We start from the raw sequence: 25110 nt of genomic DNA on the forward strand, positions 1-25110 counted from the left end.
AAGCCATGCTCTGTGTTAAATGGAGACAGACCTGCTCCTCTGCAGCACCTTTTCCAAAGGAGAGGCAGCCTGTCTGGTGCAACGGCACGACCCCAGCACGGGTCTGGAGGCATTCTTTGCCAGGGGAGGCTTAGAGCAAGATGGACGGGTCACACATTCAGCCGCTAGACCTGATTGCCTTTAATTAAGATGAGCAATAACAGCGCAGGCTTGTCATATCCATCAGGGAGCAAAGGAAATCGTGCAGCTCCTTTGAGATCAGGATCAGTCATGAGGAGATACTAATAGCATGGGGCCCAAATAACTGGTGAGAGGAGGTCCAGGATGCCAAGGCTGCTTTTAAAGCTTTTATTTTGTTTTTGTTTTTTTTTTTTTTTTAATCTTTCCTTCCTTCTGTTCTGCTTGCTGTCTCTCTGTCCATCCATCCATGCTTACTGGCTGCTTCTGGGATATTCAATCACAGGTTTTCCGTGTTACCTTCCTTGTTCTGGGCAGCTGACAAAGCCATCCAATCTCCACATCTACTCCTTGTTGCCCAGTCCCTGTTTGTCCTCCAAGCCTAAACAAATCTCTGGGGAGTCTTTGGGATTTACTGCAGATGGAGATTTTGTGTCCTCCTGTGGCTTGTATGCTTTTATGAAAAGGACTTAAATCAGAGCAAATGAAAGTGCATGGGTAGAGCCAGCAATGGGTGATGGGAATGGAGCAGGGTTTCCGATGTGTCCTGAATATGGGACTAATTTAACCTGTCCCCTAAGCAAACTCAAGACACTGGATATTGGAAAGTGAGTGACAGTGACATTTTTTAAAAATTGAATTTCACAAAGGAAAATCCCATTACTTTGTAGCTGTTAAAAACATAGGATTTGGACCCTTTCTATTCCAGTACAGACCCAGGCAAAACCAAGATGTATGCAAATATCAGGATGTTTGTAGTCCCGATGTCCGGCTGTCGGTGCTTTTCCCTTGATGGCGGCAGGCAAGTGACTACTCCATCCTATCCCATTCATCCCCTCCAGCCAGCAGCCTGCAACCAGTCAGTGCTGGGAAAGTTTGGAGGAGTTGGCATGACCAGTTCCTAGGTTCCATAAGTCCTGCTTTCAGGCAACAGTAATGGGGAATAATATAATTTCACAAACTAGATGGGCTTCTTCCATGAACCAAGCTGCTGAATATAAAGTCTGGCTCCTGGCAGGGACTCTCTGAATCATTCCTCCCTCCTCTGCTTTCCCTTTTTGGATGGCAATAAAGACTTGTGCCACCACAATGAAACTTCATTAACCTTTATTCATTTTCTCAGAGTTCCGGGATCAAATTTGTCACCATTTCATCTGTTGGCAGTTTGTAGTTCTTGAAAAAATGTCTGACTGTTTTACCTCCTCGGGGAAAAAGATCCTCTGTCTGGTACTTGTTGTTTGGAAACAAATTGGTTGCCAGATCACAGATTACTCGGGCTCAGCTCTGCTCTCTGCTATTCTGCATGACTCTGGTGGAGTCAGCTGAGCTCTCCTGATTTACAGCAGGCAGTACTGGTGGGCGGGATTTGGTTGCTATTGCTTGGTTGTTTCTCTGTTTACTGGGAAGTGCATGTGTCAAGGTTGCAACATGCCCAATAACATGTAAAATGGAAATTTAATTTCCCCTGTAGCAAATCCAGGGCTGATCCACATGGGATGCAAATGCAAAGCTGGAAGAACTGTTGAGTTGGAAAGAACAGTTGTGTTCGCTGTCCATCAGGAGTCAAATGCCTTTACAGTGGATGCACTATTTACCTTCTGATCTCAAGACCATGGTCTTCAGTGGGAGATTTTCAGTTAGGACATGAAGGGTGGGAGCTTTGCTCTTTTACCTGAGTTGGAAAGGTGCCCAGCCATAGCTCTGTTGGTACATAAGTCACTTTGTTGATACCAGACCTTCATCTCTTTGTTGCTGGCGGTAGGATAGAATCTGTGAAGGAGACATCCTTTTGAGCTGTCCCTTTCCTTTTCATCTGCCCTCACCTGCCTGCTCCACTCAGCATTTTCTGGTTACTCCACAGGACATTGCTAAGTAGATGTTGGTTGCAAGGCAGAGTTTTCCACCAAAAAACCACTGCCAATCATCTCCATAGATCTCAAAACACTGCTAGGGATGGTGGGATTCATTGCCAGAGCATCTGAAAAAGCTAAATCCTCCACAAGTACAGCAAAGAGTACAGATGCCCTAGAAAATCATTGAAATTGATTAATGACCAGGCAGAAGGCATCATATTCTGCATGGTCCCAGGTCTCACTGAGAAACAAGGGGTTGAACTGCCAGCCAGGCTGAGTCCCGCAGGCTGTCTCGATGCGAAAATTTTGGGGACTGCTGGTGGCCAGGGGTGCTGGGGTTGGAAAGCAAGTGATCGTGTCAACCAAACATTGCAGGTCGCTGTTGTTTATACGTGTAACCTTTGTAGTGAAAGATCTTGCAGAGTGAACCGAGGTGTATTTACATGACCCATTACCTTGCCATAGCCAATGGACGCTATAATTCCAGAAGCCAATCGCTGAGGTCCACAGATAACAGAAAGCGAGAGGACACTGATGAACTGCAGCACTACGGGTACCCTGCACCTCAAATAGGTAAGCTCTGACCTACCACAACAGCCTCTGGAGCCGGCACATTGCCTGGTCACTGCACTTCCCGGCTGGGCCGGGCTGACTGCATTGACTCGCTTTGCTGTTTCAATCACTCAGCTAACCAACTCTTTTCCTCCCAGGTTAGTGTGGGCTTATCCAACAAGTCACACACTGAGCAAATAGTCATCACTCTGTTCTCATCCCATTGTCCTACAGGTTTTTGTGTTGTTGCTGTTAGCCAGAGAAGGCAAAAAGGGTTAGATGTAAAGCCCTAACCAGACCATGCTTCTCAGAGACCCCTTCTCATCACCCTGCCTACTTCTACATCACTGCTTTGTCTGAACTATCTAAAAAGCCATGGTTCATTAAGCCAAAGCTGACCTTACTGCAACACACGCTCTTTGCTCATGTCCATGTCCTCCACACTAGGAGGACGCATGCAGGGTGTGATGGGGAGAGAACAGGACTGCTTTCCTCTGTCGCTGGGTCTTTAGTGCGGTGCAAGGATTTGTATCTGGTAGGTTTTGCAGTAGGACCTTCCCACCCTCCTGCAGTAGGAGGGGAATAATATGTAGTAATATCAGAGAGTGGGATCTGGGAAGATGGGAATGAATTGAACCTAGATGCATGCCAGCTCCAATCTGGAGAGGTTTTATGCTGTTCCCTCACAGCTGCCTTTCATGGCAGGAGCTGAATGTGTCACGGGTCTTGGGCAAAGCAAGGTGTGCTGACCCTAGCTACAGGTTAAAATCATGGCCCGGTGACCATGCAAACAGTTTGTGCTCTAGAAAGTCTTCAGACAGGTGATTCAAAGAGCCAGAGCTGTGAAATAGATTATAAGGCAGAGAGGGTCATATTCTGGTGTAACTTAGTTGTGCTCTGTCTAACCCAGCAATGTGCAGCGTCAGGAAGCAGCACCATGCTGTTAAGGCTCCAGGGTTGATTGGGCAGCAGCTGGAGTTGTGGCTTTCAAAACAAGGCAGGAGATGGTCTGAATTTCCTTGCTACCGTGTATTGAATCTGCTCCCTCCGGTGGGAGCAGCTCAGTTGCTGAAGGATCCCTGGCAGCTGGCAAAAGCCTGCGGGAGAGGGAGGGCATTGGCGCTGCTGTAACCTGGTGAAGCTGAGCTCAGTCTCTCAGTCACACATGTCCAAATGGAGGGGAAGAGAAGGCACTCCCAGGCAGGTCCTGTGATGTCCTCTATTGTTCCTCCTCTGCCCGGCCCCAGGTGCTTCCCTGGTGCTTTGTTCCAGCCTGTAGCTCAGCCATCAGGTTAACAGCTTGGCATTTTTTCCTGCCGTGCAGCTGGATACTGCATCTGGACTCAGTGACATCTCTGTTAACTCGTTGCTGTCATAGCTTCTGCTGTAGCACGGCTGACTTGGGCTGTGGTATCCCTGAGTGCAACATGGGATGGGAGACCCAGCTGGGAAGATGTGTTTTGCCTTGTTGTGAGCTCACCACGCCCCTGCTGCTGCCCCAGGAGGAGCAATTGCACCCAGGTTTTTCAAGGAGATGAGGATGAAGGAGATGTAAAGACCAGCCAGAGGGTACAGCCCAGGAATGGGAATTAGAGGGAGTCTTTAGTGTGGGATACCAAGGCAAAGACGAAGTCTTCCTTAGCAATTCATACAGTTTGTAGGGGATAAGTCGTTTCACATCCACTGAAGACCTGGAAAAATATGAAATACAAAAACCAGCTGATGCCAGCTATAAGAACTAACGATGAGGGGATGGCCCTGTCTAGCTGAAGGTTAGTGTCTAAGGAAGGCCCTATCTAGCAGGAGTTAGTGTTTGCTCCTGCCCACCCTCAGCATCCCTGGTCTTCAGGTCCTGTTGGCCCACAGGCTCTGGCACAGTTGTGCTCTCATCTGCGGTGCCGCTGGCTGCCCACGTGTCTCCCAGCAATAGCATGAGAGTGAGATCCAGCCCAGCAGGTCCCTGGCATGGGCCCTCCCAGCTTAGCCCACAGACTGCTTCCAAGAGGTCTTTGCCAACATCAGGATGTGAGCAAAAATGCACATGGTGAGATGTCAGATTGACAGATGACACCAAAAAAAAAAAGGGATTCTGGCAAAGGGATGACAGCGATGTGCTGTTCCATTAGTGACAAGGCACAAAGTGTCACAGGGAAGCTGCAAGCACTGATGGGGACCCCATATCCAGCTGAGCTCTCTGCAAGGCCAACTCTGTTGCTCTCAGGGCTGGCCAGGTGCTGGAAAGGATCCTAGATTGCAGTGCTACGTCCCTGTGGAGCATTGCCCAATGTGTCTCCTTCTGCAGCACCTGCTGGAACCTCTCCAGCTGCAGGAGAGGTGCTGCAGCTGGATCTGTGGGAGCAGTAAGCCCTGCAAAGGTCTGTCTTCCCAGCTGAAGTGGGGTCCTTGCCCCTGAAAACTCCTTTGGGGCACTCCTGTTAACCCCCAAGCTAGCCTGGAGCATCACAGGACTAATCAAAGGTCAATCCTGGAGAGATATCTGTCTACAGGCACTAGTCATGAAGGAGAGCAGTGCATGGCCTCTTGTCCTCTGGGGAGTGAAGACCAATTTGGTGGAATACATCTCTGGTGGGTCTACTTATATGACAGTACTAGGCTGTATTAGGAGGTTTTCAAACCTGATGAGCATGGTAGACTCTTAACCTTATATCAAAAAGCAGAGTCAGGAACCACTTCTGGGATAAATAATTGGATGATATTGCATCCAGTAAATTGAAGTTGTTGTGTATGTGACCCACAGGAATGCAGAAATTCTTCTCATCCGTAGTTTTGGCAATGGGCAATATTCTGCTTCTCTTGGGTGGAGAATGAGAGAGCTTGTCCTGATCCCTGAGAGCATCTCAGAACTGGGTCTGGCATGGTTTGAAAACCAGTTGAATTTCTGCAAAGTTTGGGACTAGACTGGACATAGTGTCCCAGTTGGCTGAGATAAATCACTTAGTTCAAAACAAGACCAAACCCAAAGGAGTAACCAGCACTTGGAAAATAAACTATATGATAGATTTAAAAAAACAAGGGTTGTGCAATGTGAGAGATGATAATTGAGGAGATTTACCTCTAATCATAGATATTTCTACTGTGAAAGGGCAAAAGCCAAAAATCATAATAAAGAAGGGGAAAGAGGCAGAAGAGGTCGAATTTGGTTCAAAGAGGCCATCCATTCATCTAGTGACACACTAACTCTTCTCTGAATATGGAGACTGCAAAACCACAGAGCCAGGTCTGAGTGGGGAGGTGGTGGGATGGCAGGCTCTCCAAGCCATGAGTTGCTGATGGAGGCCACCATGTCTCTGCAGGTTTCCCCTGTCCCACCTCTGGCCTCTCAGGAAGATTTTTGGGCACAAGCTGGCAGCGTTTGACTACCAAGAAAGGCCAGCTCCCTGCCACTGAGGGAATTGATGCTGCTGGGTGCAATATTAGGGAGGTTGTCCAAGGTCGATGGAGGGGTTTCTCTGAGAAATGAAAAAGCATCATCTGTCGGTGCAGCATCCAAGCAGGCTAGGAAGCAGGAATGGCTGGGATTTGTGGGCCAAAGAGGCATGTCCTAACATCTGGGACACTCTGGATGGCAAATGATGGTATCAAAAAGGCAACTTGCTGGTCCCGAACTCAAAGTATCACAGGACTGTCTGTCTGACAGAGCCAGTTGAGTTCCTTGTTGGAAAGGCAGCAAAATTCCCATGGAAATGCAGCTTTCTATACTAGGAGATCTAATACTTGAGAAACAGGATATGGGAGCAATGTTTTCTTGAAGCCCCAAGGCCTCAAAACACACACTGTCTCCTACGCATCCCTGAGAAAGACCAACAGTCCGTAACATTTATCTAACTAGAACCAGCTGGGTAGATTAATGAAATCAAACGCAAAAGCAAGGGGAAACAGTATTGAGCAACTTTGGCTTAATGAACAAAAGCACTTATGTCTCATGATAATCATTGCAATGAATGGCACAGATGAGGTGGAGAAAGACTCATCCTCACCTCCACCTCTTTCTGACTCCAGCCAGTAAATGAAGGAATGAAAACCTGTCTGCTTTGCATCAAGGACAGGTCTTCCTCTACACTTTTTCCCTTCAACAGGGCTGCATGTACTGATTCGCTAGCCTCCAATTAGTGGGCATAGTTTTAGCTACCAACTGCCTGAATGACTAGAGACATTCAAAGTAGATGTGCTGAAAAGCGTCACACATGACAAGTAACACAGATAACTACCACAAATCCCAATCAGCAGATTGATGAGAGCCATGAACAGTTGAAATCCTGCATAAAATTCCATTGCATGCAGCAAAGTCCCCTTACGACACTAGGAAATAAATATATCATCTTGAGGAAGAAGTCATACTTGCACAGCTTTAGGTCAGCTCAGGTAGTATTGGGCAGTTTGGTAGTCTGCAACCCTTACAGTCCCCATCACAGTTCCTGTACTGACACCGACGTTCATGCAGCTTGTTTATAACCCACACTGTTCTCCAAGCAGGCTGAGATCTCAAGCCATAGCAGCCCACTGCTGGAGTCTCTTTCATGCTCCGTGTGGCAGCTCGTCAATCTAATACAGCATCTACTGTCCAGTTTTCTTTGGGAATGGGGCAGTGGTGCAGGAAAACACATTCAAGTGCTGGGGGTAGCTCAGGCTGTGCCACGTTCTCACAACCCCTGAAGCCATGCTTACCTGCTGCACCCAGTGCCATGATCCTTCTTATACCATCCATAGTCTGCCAGAGGCATCTAGTTATGATGTGACATGGTGCAGTCTGATGTTCTGAAGAACTCGTTACTAGAAGGGTACGCCCCTCTATCGTGCATCCTCAAAGATGTGTTGGTGTTTATTTGTGCCATATGCTATGTTCTAGGTTTATCATGTGTAAACATTAGTAATCCATTAAAAATGTGAAAATCCAAACAATGCAGGGCTTAATTAAATGAAACAAAGCAAGCTTTTGTTTTCATCTGGGGAGAAAGGCATCTTCACAAGGATAAACTAATGCCTACGAAACTAATGGAAAACTGTCCTTTCCCTGCCCATGTCACACTTCTGGTGACTTATCTGGAGCCTGTGGTCTGGCTGAAACACCCCTGGCATGAGCATCTGTCTGCAGGGATATTAATCACAAAGGGAATATGTCTCATTGCTTTCCACTCCCATCTCTTGGTCAATGGGATGCTTTTACTTGCCTTTCCAATACTGCCCCATCAGGTAAGCAGTCGATCAACCGTGTGATGCCTGGGAACAGTCAGCCTTGTTCTGCGTCATGTGCTCGAAGCAGCTCTTCCCCACAGGTGAAGGAGATGGCACGAGAAAGCTCTGTGGGATTACTTCAGCCAATGTCCTTCTCAGGCACTGTCATCTTCTATTTTGTCTGCTCCTCCACTGCCAGTCTGCATTGGCAGGGGCTGTGAGAAGGCAGGGAAAGGAGTTGAATCCTTACGACCGCTCAATTTATGGACACGTTCACTATATCTGTCTAATTATAATTACTTAATTAGTACTAGCTCTGAGTAGATGACATGTATCCCAGCTCACATGGTTCTGCAGTGGCTACACCGCCTCGTCATCAGTGGCAGACCTTGCCCTGTCCAGTGCCCTGATGCTGTCACAGTGTCCTTCCCAATTATTTTTTTTTTTCTGTGTGTGTGTGAGTTGTAGCTCTATGCAGTACCCCCGAAAATCTTTTAGCCCATTGTCAGCCCTCACATTTTCTCACCAATCCCCTTGCATCCTTGCTCTCACACCATATGTGGGACACATTGCACAGCTTCACAGATGGCCAACAACTTGTGAAGCGCAACTTGCAAAGCACTGCCCTGGAGATCCAATGACCAAAGGATGCCACGTTCTCACCTTCTGCTCCAATCCCAACAGGTGACCCCGCGGCGGAGGAATGGTCCCCGTGGAGCGTGTGTTCGACCACATGCGGGGAGGGCTGGCAGACCAGGACGAGGTTCTGCGTGTCGTCTTCCTACAGCACCCAGTGCAGCGGCCCTCTCCGGGAGCAGAGACAGTGCAACAACTCTGCCGTGTGCCCAGGTGGGCTGAGAGCTCCATGTATGCATGGGCAGGAGGGGAAGGGAGATGCACTGCCTGCCTGTGATATCTCCACTGTGATATCTTCTTGGAGGGAGGCGGTTTTTGTTTCCCATTCCTTCTCTGTTTACCCTAAAACCTCATACAGAGACCTTTTCTAGACCAAACACCACTCGATGGGCACTTGTTTTACATCGTATGGACAATTCCATGCTATCTAAAGGCAATGAACACAGTACATCTGAAAGACATGTGCCCTTTTGGGGTGTTTCCAAGCATGGTGCAGGAAATGGAAGCACCAGATGACACTTTCAGTTGCTCAGATGCCAACACTGGGCACATCATTGCAAAATCAGCAAAAAAAACTGCTGGTATGTTTATGAATTGAGTCAGCCATCATCTCTGTTTTCATATTCATTCTTCCACAATTTTGATGAAAATGTACAGTCTGGGGAACCTGGACATTATTTTCAAGAATTATGCTATTAAACCTGGTGTGTTGTTAACGACTCCTGACCAGCAACATCATTGTTCTGAACCAATTTTGCAATGGGGAAACCACCAAGCTGTTTTCCCATGCTGTTTCCTGCATTTCCTCCTCTAGTTATCTCTTATCATGCAAGACGCCTGGTAACAACAGCAAAATTTAAGTTTGAACACCCTTTCCTGATACTGGTGACTGTTAGCAACAAATGAAGGACTGCAAAAGTATCTTTTTTTTTTTTTTTTTCTGAAACATTATTGATTTTGCATTATCTTCTCTGGTAAAGCTGGAAGGGATGAAGTCCCTTAAGAGAGATCAGTACATTCTTGTAACGTTTGGCCTCTAGAGATTACAGTGATTAACCCTCCATAAATAACCTGGCCAGATTAGATTAGATTAGATTGGAGAAGATTAGATTAATATAGATTAGAAGGCTTTAGATGTCTAATTCCAGGAGTCACCAGTGATGGCCTGAGCACTATTGGAGCACGTTGCCCATGCCATTTTGTTCTTCCAAGTCTCCCTAGCTTTGCCTCTGTGGTGTCACTGACGTATGATAGTAATTAGTAGCCAGACTACAGCTTTTCTGAGAGCTTGAAAATGCTTTAGCTTTTGACAATTCAGTGAGAAAATGTGTTGAGGGAGGGAAATAATGGTAAGAAGTGACAAAATGATGGTGATGATGCTTCCCAAAGGGTGGTGGGATATTTGTTGCTCTCTAGCTAATTGCATCTTTTGCTCAAAAAATGCCCTTTTCTCTTGGCTCAAAAATCTAAAAAAAAATTAGGGTGAATTAAAAGTGCATTGTGATTTATTTCAAATAGACTGGAAAATAACAGACACTTGGTGTTGATATCAAAGCATAAAAAATTATGTGATGTCCCTCTTGCCCATTTTGGGCTGGTTTGTTCTTGGCCGTCCCACACTCACTTCTCACATGCTGCTCATCCTGTGCTCTGTGGGCTTACCCGCTTCTCCCAACCTCCTTTGGAAAGGAAACTTAACTCTTCTTCTTTGATTGCAGTGCACGGCACCTGGGACGAGTGGTCTCCATGGAGCTTGTGCTCTTCCACGTGCGGGAGAGGGTACAGGGATCGGACCCGCACATGCAAGCCCCCGCAATTTGGTGGGAACCCCTGCGAGGGCCCGGAGAAACAAACAAAGTTCTGCAACATTGCACTTTGCCCAGGTAAGGCAGTTAGAGATTCAAAGCCTTCCCTCCAGCAGGTCTCCCCATCACCAAAGATGCCCACACGTGGGTCTGTAGCTGTTTCAACTGAATGAGCACAGAGTCTGCACCATCAACTGAATGAGCACAGTCTGCACCATCCTGAAGAGGATCCTCTATGAGGAAGAGACACATTGAAGGAGCAACCTAGAGGTGCTTTCTGGGGTTATTCGGTGCAGCTTTGTCTTAGGTTCAGATTTGCCCTGTGTAATAACTCACTGAGGACACGTCATATGGGTTGGATCTGGACTGGCTCAGCTACCACTGCTCTTTCCAAGACCATCTTGAGCTCCTCACCTGTTATCTCCAGTAAATGTTTTAAAGTTATTTTGCCTGACTGGGCTTGCTGTTGTGCTGGGATTAATTAGTAGTTTCACTATTACAATATACGCACATTAATTCACTATATATGCAAGTTTTCTCTACACTTGATCCTGCTTTGGGTGGTGAGATGGACTAAGAGACTCCTGGGAGCCTTACATGCCATATTTTAGTACTTTTAAGTATCTTTTCCCTCCCCCTAGATTTTACTTCCAAATGCCTCTCCCCAAGTTTTGCTTTGAAACCACAAGAAGGAAACCTCAGGATCAAATGCCATTTACCCACTGGAAATCCACTTGCGTTCCTGTGGCTTCCTCCTCCTAAACCAGACAGGCCCTAGGTTTACCACCGAGTTCCCATTAATTTAACTCAGGGTGTCCTGGTGATCATGAGCCAGACAAGAGGGACTTCCTCAACGCTCCTCCCCTCTCCCGGGGTAATGTAAACTGACATTATTCCAGTTTAATGAGAATCATTATGAGACATTATTATGCCCTTGGAGGAGGAGAGGGGTTGTGGGAGTGACGAGAACTTTGTGAAAACATTTGTGAGAAGTCTCCTGGCATTTCCCACCCAGTTTTCACCCCAAGTAACTATCCTTGGATTTCTGGCCACTGTCCAGAAGACCCAACTCTAAATAAGATCATCCCAGACACCAAATTGACTCTGTCATAAAAAGACAAATTGAAGAAGTCAGACCTGGAATTACTTGGGCAATAAAGCATACCCTGAGTTAACATTGATCCATAATTCATTTAAATACAAATAAATATGTGGTTACACTGCAGCAAACGAAACAGTGGTGGAAAAGACAAGCAGCCCAACTGCAAGACTTCATCTCTAATTAATGCCACAAAGGCAATCAGTGGCTTTGCAGTGCCAAATGAGTACAGCGTTGGGGGACTTATTGAAGCACAACAATGGGAGCTGCTCAGTACTTGACACACCAGACGGTCATATCGCTTATTACCGCCCCGCTCTGAGGATTTATTACTACAACTGATAAAAATGTTCTGCTGCGGGGACAACGGAGCCTTTGTTCCTCTGGAGCAGTAGATATCACAGGCTGAGTCCCGAGTCCTTCAGAGAGAGAGAAGGGGGAAGACAATGCCGGTCTCTGCATAAACTACACCAGCCAGACTCCAATGAACATTTTTGATAGAGTCACGCTGCAGTGTGACAATGGCAATGAGCGGTCTTTGCTGCAGCTGTGATGGAGAGCCCTCAGCATCTTGCCCAAGAGATGTCTTTACGTCAGTGCACATGGCTGGAGGTGCAACACGGCCATCTCTGTTTCTCCATTTTTCAAATATCTGAAATTACAGTACATGAATAAATAATCTCTCGTCTCGAAGAAAATTATTGGTTCCCTATTCCCCGCTGAATGAGCAATTTATGGATGTAGCTCTCTTTTATTTTCCCATCTCCAAATGCTCACAGTTGTGGTAAGCTTCCAATCACTGCTGCCAGAGCAGCAGGTAGGGGTTTGGTAAATTAGACTTTTTTAGTAAATGCGACTTCTTTAGTAAATGCAACTTTTTTGGTAAATGCAACATTTACTTTGGTAAATGCAATCTCCCTTTTCCAACATAGGGGATTGCTGATGAGCACACCATCACACCATCAGTTCGTGGAAATTAGCTGCAATACCTTCAGCCAGAAAAGCTATGTTAATTTATACCTGGTAGGACCTACTTTGTGGGGTTTTGGATCATTTCCAGAGAGGAATCACCTGTCAGTCACCACTTCTTGTATTTCCCCTCCTTGAGATTGATAGCTACTGACATGACACGTTGAATTTATGCACGATGAAAACATCAAGGTTGGGTTGCCAAAAACAAGCACCTTTTGGAAATACCTTTATGCCTGCCTGGTTTTTCACACCTTCTGAGCTCACGTGAGCCCCTCTGAGTTAACAGTTGCTCATTTGGATGTTTTTTTACTTTTTTTTTACGAGCTTGCAAACAAAAAGCTGCTCAACCACAATGGGGGCTATTTGGGGCTGTTGGAGTCCTTGAAGATCACACAGGGGACCACGGTGCATATATACTTGGACCAAAAAACAAAGCCAAAAAAGAAATGAGCTGCAATCTACAGCAAAGTAATTTGAGCCAGAATTCAAGCTTTTCAGGGATTCAGATTGTTTTTTTGGAGTGAGAACAGGCAGCTAGTGAGAGCTAAACAGAGCATGATGACCGCTGCTAATGAGAAAAAAGTGTTCTAGGAATAGCAGACTGGGTGATGAATCTGTTGATCAGGGACCAATTAGAGTGTAGCTGCCACACTTGGGAATGCCTCACACTGTACGATGCTAATAAGATGTATTCATGTTTCTCTCCATCCCCGTCCCTATCATAACCTCTCTTGCCCCTCCCTCCTCTATTTAATTATCAAAGGCACTGCTGTGTAGAGTCATATCAAGCCTGTCAGTGTTAATTCAGCCGTGAGAGAAGTACATTGACCACACACGCGCACTCTGTTCATGGTCTTATGTTGGAGTACACCTTTGCTCTGAGCATTTCCCAAGTAGCAGCGTGAATTCCTGTGAACAACTCTGTGATTCAAGTCTCTGCGTGTGCTTTAATGAAAAACAGAGCATTTGGGTGCTTGAGAAACTTCCTTCCCTGCAGACTCGCGCATTGCTTTGGTGAAAAATTGGTTCCCTCAAAAAGTGTTTCCCAAAATGGGAAATGTCATGGTAATGTATTGATTCCTTCAAAATTTTCAGTGAAAACATGATCCATGTTCTTTATGTTGATGCTATGTTGTGATTAGCGGTATTAATAGTTTCGCCTTTTATGTGTAATATCAATAATTTCAACTTTTATGGTGTTATGTAGAATACGGACATGAAAATTGAAATGTTATCGCACTTGCATCCTGCCAGGCCATAACATACCGGTCGGAGGCTGCAGAGGGTCCCAACAGATTGCCGTTGCCACAGTTGTTTGAAGTTTTTCTTGACGATCTTTGCCCTCTGTAACACTCTGTGACTCCAGTTTGTCCTTCCCTGCCTTGGTCCCCTGTAAGCAAAGGCCGGAGACTCTTGCACATGCCTCCTTCCAGAGGGAGCGATTTTCACATTCAGTTTTGTTATCTCTCTTTGGGCCACTCAGTGGACGGCAACTGGAATGAGTGGTCGAGCTGGAGCTCCTGCTCCGCCTCCTGCTCCAACGGCACCCAGCAGCGGACGAGGGAGTGCAATGGACCCTCCTACGGGGGAGCCGAATGCCAGGGACACTGGGTGGAGACCCGGGACTGCTTCCTACGCCAATGCCCAGGTCAGTGACAAATGGCTTTTTCTTTTTCTTGGGTCATCCTTCTCTGCAGTCCCAGGCATGCTTTTGTGAAATACCCCCCTATTCTCTTTGGGGAATATCTGCACAGTTTTCACCAGTAACGCAGTAATAAGGAGGTTGTGGATCATACCAGTGGACCATGCAAGCCAGAATCCATAGCTGGCAAATGCTCCAGAAAACCCCAGAGAGGTGAGTGATTACCCACAGGGAGCGTGTCTTTCTAACCTTAGATACCAGTCTGCAGCATCATGTGCTTCAAAAAACCAAACAAAATATCAATGAAACCCTTTCCATACCTCCACAATGCTTCAACTTCCTCCTCTTTTTTGATTTTTATTTTTTTGTTTTGTTCCACTTCTCCTGCCAATTCACCATTCCTAGTTATAGTTGAAGCAAACAGGGAAGCGACCGCTATTGTATCACGGCTTTGAACCTTATCCATGACAAGATCTGACAGGATGAAGCCTTGATTCATGCCTATGTAAGAGTTGTCACTTACTTGACTCATCTAGCTGTGTCTTATAGTAATAATAATAACAATAATAGCATCAATAATAATAATAATAGTAATAATAATAATAGTAATAATTCCTGCTGCCCTAGTTATTGTAGCCAGTACTGTACTGTGTCTTCATACCATGGACCATGGGCTTCAGCAGAGCAATTTCACGCAGGAGAAACAAAGAAAATTGAAACAGATACCAGAGCACACCTAACACCCAAAGTCTGCATTTCTCAGACTGGCACCAGCACTACAGAGTTGCAGATGCAGTTTCCTCCTTTCTGAACAGAAGTCTTGGGGGACACCATTGCGAAGGGACAGGTGGTGTGGAAAATATTCTGACCTGGAAATGGAGCTTGAACATCTAGAACCCTTCGAGATATTGATCAGCAAGCAACTTTTCTTACCATGTTTCTCTTGCCCCTTTCCCTGGTTCTCCCTGGGTGCTCCATCCCCCGTTAGACCATAGGACTCAGAAGGAGCGGATCCCTGAGATGGAGAGGATCTTTCGCCCCTTTCCGAGAGAACAGGGACAGCCAGAAACAGCTCAGCTTTTTGAGGCAATTCTCATACCTTGCTCAGTTGAGCAAGTGTTGTTCTCTACACTCCACAAGCATAGGAGCCAGTAGCTTTTCAGCCTGGTATACCTGTTTCCACAGGGAATCCCTGTCCTTTCTGGAAACACCACCATCTGCAGCAGAGCATAAGCAGTATTTAACATAGGTATTGGACTTTCCTACATGGTCTCTAGTAGGTTTTTGTGTTTAGGTATTTCTCTCCTTCTTTGCAATTTATGGAGATCTTCAAAGGCAAAAAGGGCCTTAATTTTTTTAGACAACCTTTTCCCACTGGTTTCAGAGTTAGTTATTAAAGCAATGTTGATCATGGCTTCTACTGTATACAGTGTCACCAAAGAAAGCATCCAAGGTTGGTCCTGTCCCTTTTCTATGCTTTTTTTCCTCTACTTCTTGAAGAAGAAGAGAGGGATCCCCCACCCTCCCGAAAGGAGTTTTTCAACCCAAGACGACGTGTTAACTCCTAATGAAAACCCAAATAGGAATCAGGAGATTTAGGTCTTTGCTCTAGTTCTGTCACTGAGTTGTTGTTTCTCATCTGTGATGCAGCAGAAGAGAATGTTTCCCTACCTTGCAGGCTTGTTGTGAGGGCTAATTAACATTTTTATAGTGCTTTGATAAATGCCATTGTTAATGTAAAAGAAGTAGCATTTTGATAAATGCCATTGTTAATGTAAAAGAAGTAGCATTTCCACTGAATCTGTAAAGATGTTGGGAGAAGACAGAATGGAATGAGGCAACCTCCCAACCTCTTTCCAAGGCACATGAGACAACAGTGCAACGGCAACAGCTGGAGGGGGGTTTATTTGATGTTTCTTCATGGTTTCTCACCCAAGGGCTCTGCTGGTCTTTCTAATCCCCTGGGCCAGACCTTCTCTGGGAAGGTCTATTTTCACACATACATTGTACATCCCAACCCAACTCAAACTCAGTACTTTGGCTGACAGATGTGGCTGCAAGGCTGGTTGAATCCCTGCCCACCTGAAGAGCATTCATAAGCACAGCCCCAAATCTGAGCCCAAGGAAAGAGACAGGGCTGTTTTTGCAGGGGGTGAGGATACTGAAGAGAAACACAAGACCACCCTTGGCTATTAAAGGGCTGCTACAAGGGGAAAGGGCACACACTGGTTTCATGTCTCTTGGGGATCAGACAAAGATTCACGGCTGGAGATCTCCCTTCCCACCGGGCCATGTTCTGACCTCACCCTATGTTCTGGTGTTCACCTTGGGACCTTACCCCCTTCTGTTAAAGATTATGTCTGGGATGTGACAGGGTGTTTCTCTCTTCTTTTGTCTCCAGTGGATGGGAAGTGGCAGGCCTGGGGAGTGTGGGGCAGCTGCACCACCACCTGTGGAGGTGGGACTCAGAGACGTGATCGTGTGTGCTACGGGCCCTTCTTCGGTGGAGAGACTTGCCAGGGTCCCAAGGAAGAGTATAAGCAGTGCAATGACAGAAAGTGTCCTGGTATGTACCCCAAACACCTCACTGTTTCCTTTGAAAAAGGGGACAGAGATTTTGGAAAGAGCGTTGTTTGTCAGAGAGCTGAATGCAACAAGGAGTTGTGATCTAGTTGGACCATGCCTATAACCCAGACACAACACACATCCAGGGCTTTAATTCTTGCTAAAACCAGTGGAAACAGCTGAATTCAGTGCATGTGCGACAAGTCCCACCAGTCTAGCCTCAATGGTTTTCATCTTTTAATCGCCATAGAGTCATAGGAAGAGAAGACACACTGATAGCAAAACCTGATATCAGAGTCTCAAGTCCATGAAGTAGTTGAATATTAAGTATGCTACAGTGTTCTCCCACCCCTTACGTAGCCTCCAGGAGACCTGCGCACCACTTAATTTTTAAAAAAGACAGATGTGCCCACATCTGTCAGAGCCTTATGCAATCTCACCCTCCTCCAGCAGCATCCATTTGAGAAAAAAGGTGCAAAAGCCTGAATGGAGGACAAGTGAGCTGCAGGACAGGGGAAAACCTGGGGTTTAATGTGAAAATTAGGAGTAAACCCTTTCAAGTGAGAATGTTTCTGTCTGTCTCTCACACAGAATACAGAGGCCAGAAAAAAAAAAAAAAAAGTGCACCCTTTTTATTTTCTTTCTCGGTCTGAGCTGAAGACCCTGATGAAATTGATGGTGGGGAATCAATGGCCTATGTCGTGTTGGCAGTCAGATTGCATCGATCTTAACAGGCCCTGATTTTTGACCAAAAGGGTAATTAATTGTCAGAGCAGCTCAGTGAGAGACAGGAGAGACTCTCGTGGCGGCATCCTGGCGGTCCTAGTCGAAAGTGGTGTCTCCCTAAAAAACGGGCTGGAGCTCAGGACAGAGGTAACAGTTGTGGCGCAGATGTTTCTGGAGGCGGATCTGCCACGTTGAGGACAGCTGACCCTGAGCCTCCCTTGCAAACCGCTGAAGACAAAGATAAAAGCCAAAGCACTCCAGCGTGGAAGTTTCAGCCCGTTTAGCTGGAAGATAACAGAGAAAGAGGCTGTGTGCCTAGAGACAGCATATTCAGTCTTTCCAGCTCCTCTGTAATAAAAGACATCACCTCTCCTTACAAGCTGTGCCTCTCAATTAGCAGTGGCGTGTGAGAGTCTCTTCGAACTCAGCCACAAAGCTCTCCCTCGCCATAGAAAATCTCAGCACCGGGTTGTCTGGTGGTGTCTACAGAGCGACGCAGATTTAGTTCAGCTTCAGTGTGTGCCAGCTGGGGCCCTGGCAGAACAAGCCCAATCTTTTCTTCTCTTTCCACAGGGGCTGATGCCTGCTCAGTGCTCAAAAGGAAAAGGCATGTCTCAGGGACTGAGCCCTGCTAAGGTTCAAAACCAGAAGGGTCTCCTTGCAGTTGTTAATTTGCACGGGAAGGAAAAGGTGGGGAGTCATCCGAGGCTAAAAATAAACCTGCTCAATTTGTTCTCAAGAAAGTATCAAATGCCGGCATGATTTGATTTGAACAGAAGAATTGAGCTTAATTGGGTTGGTTATTAAAATCGCCCAGTGCAAATAGGTTACTCTGGTAAAAAGGATTTTGTTACGAAGCAACATCAAAAAGAAAAAAAAAGAAGAAGAAAAAAAAAGAGGATGAAACGATTCTCTGCTGGCCTGGGAATTGCTTCTGCACTCACTGGCAAGACAATGCCAGACAATCAGTGTATTTCTAAAGAGCATCTCTGATCCACAGCATCCCTCAGTGGTCCCCAGGGAGACTGCAGGGGTGGTGAGACCGGGAAGGTCTGATAGGTCAGAGGAGGAGAAAGGGGAGGTCAGATGTGAACACCCTCCCTCTCCTCTTTTTGTTGTGCTCTCTTTTTTTGTGACTGAGAGTGCTAGAAGCTTCCCACTCCATGCCCCAAACCCTCCTTTGAACCCCACTTTGAGGTGGAGAATCTGTGACCGTAGGACAAAGGACCGGTCCAGGAGGCAGGAGTGTTGCATTCATCTCCCTGCTCTGCCACAAGCTCTCTGCGGGTCGCAACTGGGTGACTTAATCTCACTGTCCTATAGCTCTGTGTCAACAGGTTGGAAATAAAACTGCCTCTTTTCCACCCATGTTTTCCCTTATCTACAGAAGTCATAAGCTGTTGGCATAGGGACTATTTTTGCATATGTGCAGAACACAGCAGGGGTCCTACTTTCCCTCTGGGATTACATTACAATAGCGATTACTCGAAAGGGAATTTTAAAACGGAGGAAGGAGCATCTACTTCCAAGCAGAGAGAGCAAGTTGTTCATTATCAGTGTCTACTGGGGAGGAATCTGTCTTTGAACTGCATCTGAGGCTGGAGCCACACAGCCTTGGAGCTTGATTCCAGGAGCAGCGACATGTAGGTAGCTTGTTGGGACTTGTACGAGTCCTTCAAAGAAGGACTTTTCATGCCCATAATCTTAGGTTTGAGCCTTCCCCACAGCCAGTTCCAGAGCAGCAATGGGGTATGTCCATCACTGGGTATTTGCTCCATCATGCAGGTCCTGAAATGGTCTATGTAAGTGCATCCATTGCACAATCTCTCGTCGAAGGAAGCCTTCATGGTCCTTGCTGTCCTGTAGCCCCCTTGGAAGAAACATGAAAACTCAAGACCTCCCTCTATTTTCTTTTTTTCTTTTTTTTTTTTTTTTTTTTTTATGGCAGATGTACATTTTCCCCACAACCTTGTCACGTCTCTACTGGCACCACTGGACCCAGTATGAACAGCTGCCAGGCTCCGTGGCTGGTTGGCTTTGGCTTTGCAGCTGCGTCTCCTGACCAGTTGCAGCATGGAGTCAGCTTCCTTTTTATTGGTAGTTTTACAGACATAATAAGTAAAAGCTGCAATTGAAAACCATTAAATATAATTTTTTCTCCTCCCCACCCTCAGGAGTGATAAATAGCTTTAAAACCATCTCTACAGCTCCCTCTGTTTTACATGCTGCAAGTAATGAGTTTCTTGGCACAAAGCTCTCCTGTGGTGAATGTTTTTTGTCAGGTCCCACCGACTCTGGGGCCAGCTCGGCTCCACCCGCAGACAGAAGCATCTGAAAACCTCCTTCCAAAGAGCTTTTTCTGTGATGTCCCAAAACACATTTCTGCAGTCTTCTGGACTCTGCAGAAGTGTTTGGAAATGACCTGCTGATGCAAATCCATCCTGTTGGTGCTCAGATCTTCTCCCTGTGTCCTCCCATAAGATGGTTGCAGAGAGAGGGCCCGAATGAAGTCCACCCAGGGGATATGTCCATCTTGGTTTTTTCATCTACTTCTTGTTCTTTCCTTCATTCTTATTCCAACTTATTTATGCTAAGCCTCATTTTAGACATATCCAACCTTGAAGGTGGTGACCCTGAAGGATTGAAGGAGTAGATTCTGGAGCCATGGAGTTCACCCACAAAAGGTGGACATCTGCCCACTAAACAAGAAAAGAAAACTCTTTAGTAGGGTATATCAACAACAGCTTTCTTGAAAAGAGCAAGGCAAGTGTGTTAGTGGACTTTCCCGGGTTGTTACATGCATATTAGCAAGCTAATCCTCGGGATGGATGGATGCCTAGTTTTCAGACAAGCAGAGCAAATTCTGGAGAGGTTAAGTGGTTTTGTCAGGGGCCACACGCCAAGCAACTGCGGAGCTGGGAGTTCACCTGCAGGCCTTCTGGCTCGCACCACAGTGCTGTTCCCTCCACACCACACTCCCCTGTTTCCTCTTTCCATTGCCTCTTCCATGTCCCTCCTGAGTAGGAGGCTTTATCAATGGAGTTTTTCCTTCCTTGCAGAGCCCCATGAAATCTGTGATGAGGAAAGTGTTGCCTCTGTGGTTTGGAAAGAGACACCTGCTGGGGATGCTGCAGCTGTCCGGTGTCCCCGCAATGCCACCGGTAAGGATGACTGCATGCCTTGGCTGGGGAGCTGGCGCACCCTCAAGATATCCTTCATCCTTTACCTCCTAGATGAGGAGAACCTGGTTGTGGGAGGACAGGACAAACAAATGAACTTCACTCCTTTCACTCAGAGCTAAATCAACTCTGTCTGGGTTCCTGTGGTCCTTCATTGTTTAACAACAACTTCTTGGTTCATACTGGAGAATCTGAGGTGGTCTCCCATCCACCTACTGCCTAGTCCTGGGACAGCTTTGCAATTAAGGGTGATTGTGGTATATTTTCCCCATTATCTACAAATAGCTCTGCAGAAGCAAGTAGGGTTTTATCAGAGTCCTCTAGACTTGAGCGTTATATTTCTCTCCGCTGCCCATAAAAAACACTAGTATCTGCAAGTAGGAAATCTGAATTGTATTGTCCACTCACACTTGGGTGCTTTCCTCTCCTTCTTAAAAACCATAGCAGCTCTCTAAATGTATATTCAGGTGCTCAAGTTGATGGTCTGACCATGGTGAAGTGATAGGATCTGGGCATCCAGGTGTTATCTGTTGTGACCTTGGCCACATATTCCCCAAAGAGTGGAAACCAGTGCAGAGAAGGGTCTAGGAGACATTCTGGTTGGTAGAGCTTGTCCTCAACTGGATGTTCCTCAGTCTCAAGCAGTAACAGAAGTGAGGGCAGCAGTGTCAATAATTAATGTAAAATTTTTAACTTGTTTGAGTGAGGTCATCAGATACAGAAAAATCCTGCACCTCTCTGACCTACACAGCCTGGGACAGTCAGTGTCATCCCAAATGCTAGGCTAGAAGAAGGCCTATATCCATAGCAAAGTCACTGAATCATTTAGAAGTAGAAAGGGGATTTTGGACCCAGCAAAGCTTTCTCCTCAGAGACTCTCCAAATGGCAGCCTAATTGCTCGGGCAAGGTGTTCCCTCTCCCCTTCCTCCTCCCTGATATGTCTGTTCCTCTGCATCACAAAAGCATGCGATCATCACTGCAAAACTCTGTAGACTGAAGCGGAGGAAAAGCCTGGGGGAGGACTGCAAGCAGCTTTCAGAGTTTTTCAGCTGATGCAAAGATGGTGCTGTTGGATATTTATTCTCCTTGAGACTGCGTAGGCAGCAGAAGCCACTGTGGCCGGTTTAGTTGCAAGTACCAAACCATGCCGCCTGGGGAGGCTCGTGGAACTTCTTGTGCCAGGAAGAAAACTGCCCTCCAGGGCACAAGAAATTTTCTTTCGCCTTAACTAGCCATGCCCGGTTTGTTAGGTTTTGTTTTCATTCCCAATTTCCTTTGCTGTCTTACCCCTCAATAAGACAATGCAGGAGAAGGGAATAAAAATAATCGGTCCTACATGCTTGCACGTGTTGTTCAGGCATCTGCAGATGTTCCTGCTGCCCTTTGTGCTGGTAGATGTACCTATGTGGATGCATTGACCAGTCCTGGGTGGTCTCCATGAAGGTGCTTGGCCTTTCATCCTGCTGTCCCTACTCCTATATTAATTTCTTTCCTCTTCCAGGGCTGATCCTTCGAAGATGCATTTTAGATGAAGAAGGGATAGCTTATTGGGAGCCTCCAACATACATCAAGTGTGTTTCTATTGATTACAGGAACATACAAATGATGGTAAGGCAGACCGACTTCACAACTCAGCAGGTTTGGCATCCCCCCCAAATGCTTGTTACACTGTTATAGTTACAAAAACAAAAAAGGAAATCAGCATTTCCATGTGAAAGGGAGGTGCCAGCTCTGCCCTGCTTTTCTCTTACTGTTTTTTGCTTAACTCGTGTTGCATGGGGACTCCATGGAAAAGGGATGGTTCCTCGCTGGATTTTAATACCTAGCTTGGCAGAATCCAGGTCCTACCAGATCTTTCCTATCACTTTATCAGTAAGCCTCTTTGTGATTGTATCGCTTTTAAATAAGCCACTTATTTTTTGTTAGCATTAAAATATTTGTTGTGATGAATTTCTGCAGATCTCTCTGTGGCTTGTCTTAAAATGACATTGCCATTGTGAGAACTGCCCTCTCCTGTTCATGACAAGCTACAGTCTTTCCTAAAATAGTCTCAAATTAGTTATGGGAAAACAAGGTTTTGGGGCAAAAATCTTCTGCTAGCTGGCCTTGGGTTACAAACAGAATAGTGTCGGTGTAGTAGAGTAATCTCTTCTGAACCTACACACAACCTTTCCTTTGTGGGCATACAGAAAATTTCACTTCTGCTCTCCTACCATTTTAAAAATATCACAGGCTCTCAGGCCAGCAAAATTTGTCAGATTCATCTAGTCTGCACTCTGAATTACAAGGAAGATCAAAAGCCTTCCCCCAGCAATTCCTTCACTGAGCTTATTAACTTGACTTGGACTGTCACTAAAGTGTTTGTCATGTTTCTTTCCGTTTCTCAGACCAGGGAACATCTTTCCAAGGCTCAGCGTGGGTTGATGGGAGATGGGCTGTCAGAAGTGCTCCAAAACCTTGTGGAAATCTCTCAGGATGGAACCAGCTACAGTGGGGACTTGCTCTCCACCATCGATGTACTCAGGAACATGACAGAGATCTTCCGTAGGGCCTACCATAGCCCAACTTCTGGGGATGTGCAGGTGAGCTGAGATGCATACCCTGGAGACCAAGGCTAGGATACATGTGTGTGTGCATGCACAGGGGTCAAGGTTTATCTCCTTTATAGCTGATACAATGCTGATGAAAAGCTGGAGTATTTTCTGCCCAAGTGAAGTGTTAATAAACTCTCCTTTCAAGGTGGTTCTGCCTGGTTTATAAACTAAGAATTTGAAAACCAAAGTCACTCTGAACTGTTTCAACCTGATAGCACATTACTGTGGAGTCTAATTGATACAAGAATGTTATTTGGAAGGGATTGAAGTCTAATGACTGGAGGTAAGATGATCCTGTGGTATCAGGTACCTGGATATTGGCGTAGGAGAATGTCTTGATGGCTTCTCATCCCAGGGTTTTACTTTCAGCAGTTGTATGCAGAGTGGCTACGAGATATACCCTTGGGATGGGTCATCACCCCATGGCTTGAAACATTACTCTGATCCTACAGGATCTGCAATGGGTGGTAAAGCTAGAGAGAAAAAAAAAAAATCAATAGTCTTGAAATATCTTATCTCCTTCCTTCTCATAGTGTGCTGCAAAGATACACACAGATCAATCACTGCTTCTCTTGCCTGGTTGCAGACTAAAGAAGATCATAAGGTTTCCTTATGCTGGAAATAACAGAAATAGTAGAAAATAGGATAGGAAGGGTTTTATACAATGCAAAATTGTCTGGTTTTAACCAGTTTCTGACAGACATCTACTTAATCTGCCCTTTAAAAACCTTTAGTAATGGATATAAGGCATATTCCCAGTCCAATGTCTTACCAGATACACAAGTCAAAGTGAAGGTCTTTGGAAAAAGGCCTTACTAAAACCTGTTTTGCTGTTAACATCCTCGGAGGCGAAGGCCTGTGAAATGCAGTGGGACCCTTTGGGAAAGGGACCATGAGAACCCTCTTGGGGCATGGTCGATTCTCACACGTTCCTTGCACATCACCGTGTCCTTCTCAGCCAATGCTACATTTGGCTAACCACCTCTTTTCTCCTCTTTTGTCTCCCTTCTCCAGAACTTTGTCCAGATCATCAGCAATCTTTTATCGGAGGAAAACCGGGACAAATGGGAGGAAGCTCAGCTGGTATGAACCTTCAGCACCTTCCCTGAAACAAGACAGGCTTTCAGCATAGGTTTAAGCCATGACAAAGGGAATTTCCAAGCGTCTACATGAACCCTTAGCTCTTCTTGCCCATGATGCATTGTGTGCAACATGTATCTGTTTCAAGCACAGACCACAAAATATCTCCATCCACCAATGCTGTTCTCCTTGGATAAATCCTTAGGATGAAAGAGGCAGACAATTCAGACACGGTCAGCTGTGGTCAGCTTCAGAGTTGGCTGCCAAGCAGCTGATTCATGCAACTGGTCATGTGAGTGAGCTCAGTGCCAGGCTGAGTCATATTTACGGAGTAACTCAATGAGCCACAGGATCTCAGCTTTAAGCCAGTCTCTGCATGAATGTCCCAGTTTGAGGTAAAACAGAACCAACAGTGAAAAACTGGTGGTGAATACCAAATTTTGGATAGCTCTCAAAGATCAGGCTTGAGTTGGAGTTGAGCTTCTGGTTCTGCTCAGCATGAGCCGCACAAGGGTTCAGTTATATTTTATTTCTCTCCTCTCAAGGTTGGGGATCCTCCCGAAACCCATGTGTATCAGGGAAAGGTGTTGTTTGTTTTCTTATCCATGTCTCATTTGCCCCTTGTCTCTTCTACTCCAGTTGAACTCTCTGTTTGGGCTTGCATGAGACCTGCTCCTTGTTCCTTTCCAATTCTCTTGGTGAGCCCGTGGGCTGCTCGATGCTGTCATCTCACTACAGACTTTGGGGATCGCATCAGAGTGAAATAGTTCTGCCTCAGACCAGCAGCTCTGGTGGATGGACCCACGTTAATGCCCATTCCTTCTATGTTCATTCCTCATTGTTGTATCTTGGAACAGAAACACCAGCTTGCCTTGGTCTCAGCTTGAAAAGAAACCTGGGCAAGGAATATAACTCAGGCACTGTGAGAGATCAGTCCTGTGGAAGGTACCCAGAGTTGTGGATCAGAACACGGCAGCTCCTTTTTAACCACCTGTTACTGCTACAAAATTCCTTGGAGAGGTCTGGAAATACCAAA

At 46.0% G+C, this 25110-nt stretch overlaps 1 protein-coding gene across 1 annotated transcript in view; it reads left to right on the forward strand.

The window, feature by feature from the left end:
- ADGRB1 (adhesion G protein-coupled receptor B1) overlaps positions 1-25110 on the forward strand; it is a gene marked incomplete at both ends in the record, with an annotated part of 212136 nt that overhangs the window by 53772 nt on the left and 133254 nt on the right. Inside the window, 9 exons of the mRNA XM_082499435.1 lie at positions 2496-2603; positions 8460-8624; positions 10130-10294; positions 13771-13935; positions 16331-16495; positions 20280-20381; positions 21902-22008; positions 22788-22982; positions 24009-24077. Coding sequence (XP_082355561.1) covers positions 2496-2603; positions 8460-8624; positions 10130-10294; positions 13771-13935; positions 16331-16495; positions 20280-20381; positions 21902-22008; positions 22788-22982; positions 24009-24077 — 1241 coding nt within the window. The remainder of the gene's footprint in view (positions 1-2495; positions 2604-8459; positions 8625-10129; positions 10295-13770; positions 13936-16330; positions 16496-20279; positions 20382-21901; positions 22009-22787; positions 22983-24008; positions 24078-25110) is intronic.

Source organism: Vanellus vanellus (genome assembly GCF_965231255.1).
Source record: "Vanellus vanellus genome assembly, chromosome: 2".
In the NCBI taxonomy this organism is placed as follows: domain Eukaryota; kingdom Metazoa; phylum Chordata; class Aves; order Charadriiformes; family Charadriidae; genus Vanellus; species Vanellus vanellus.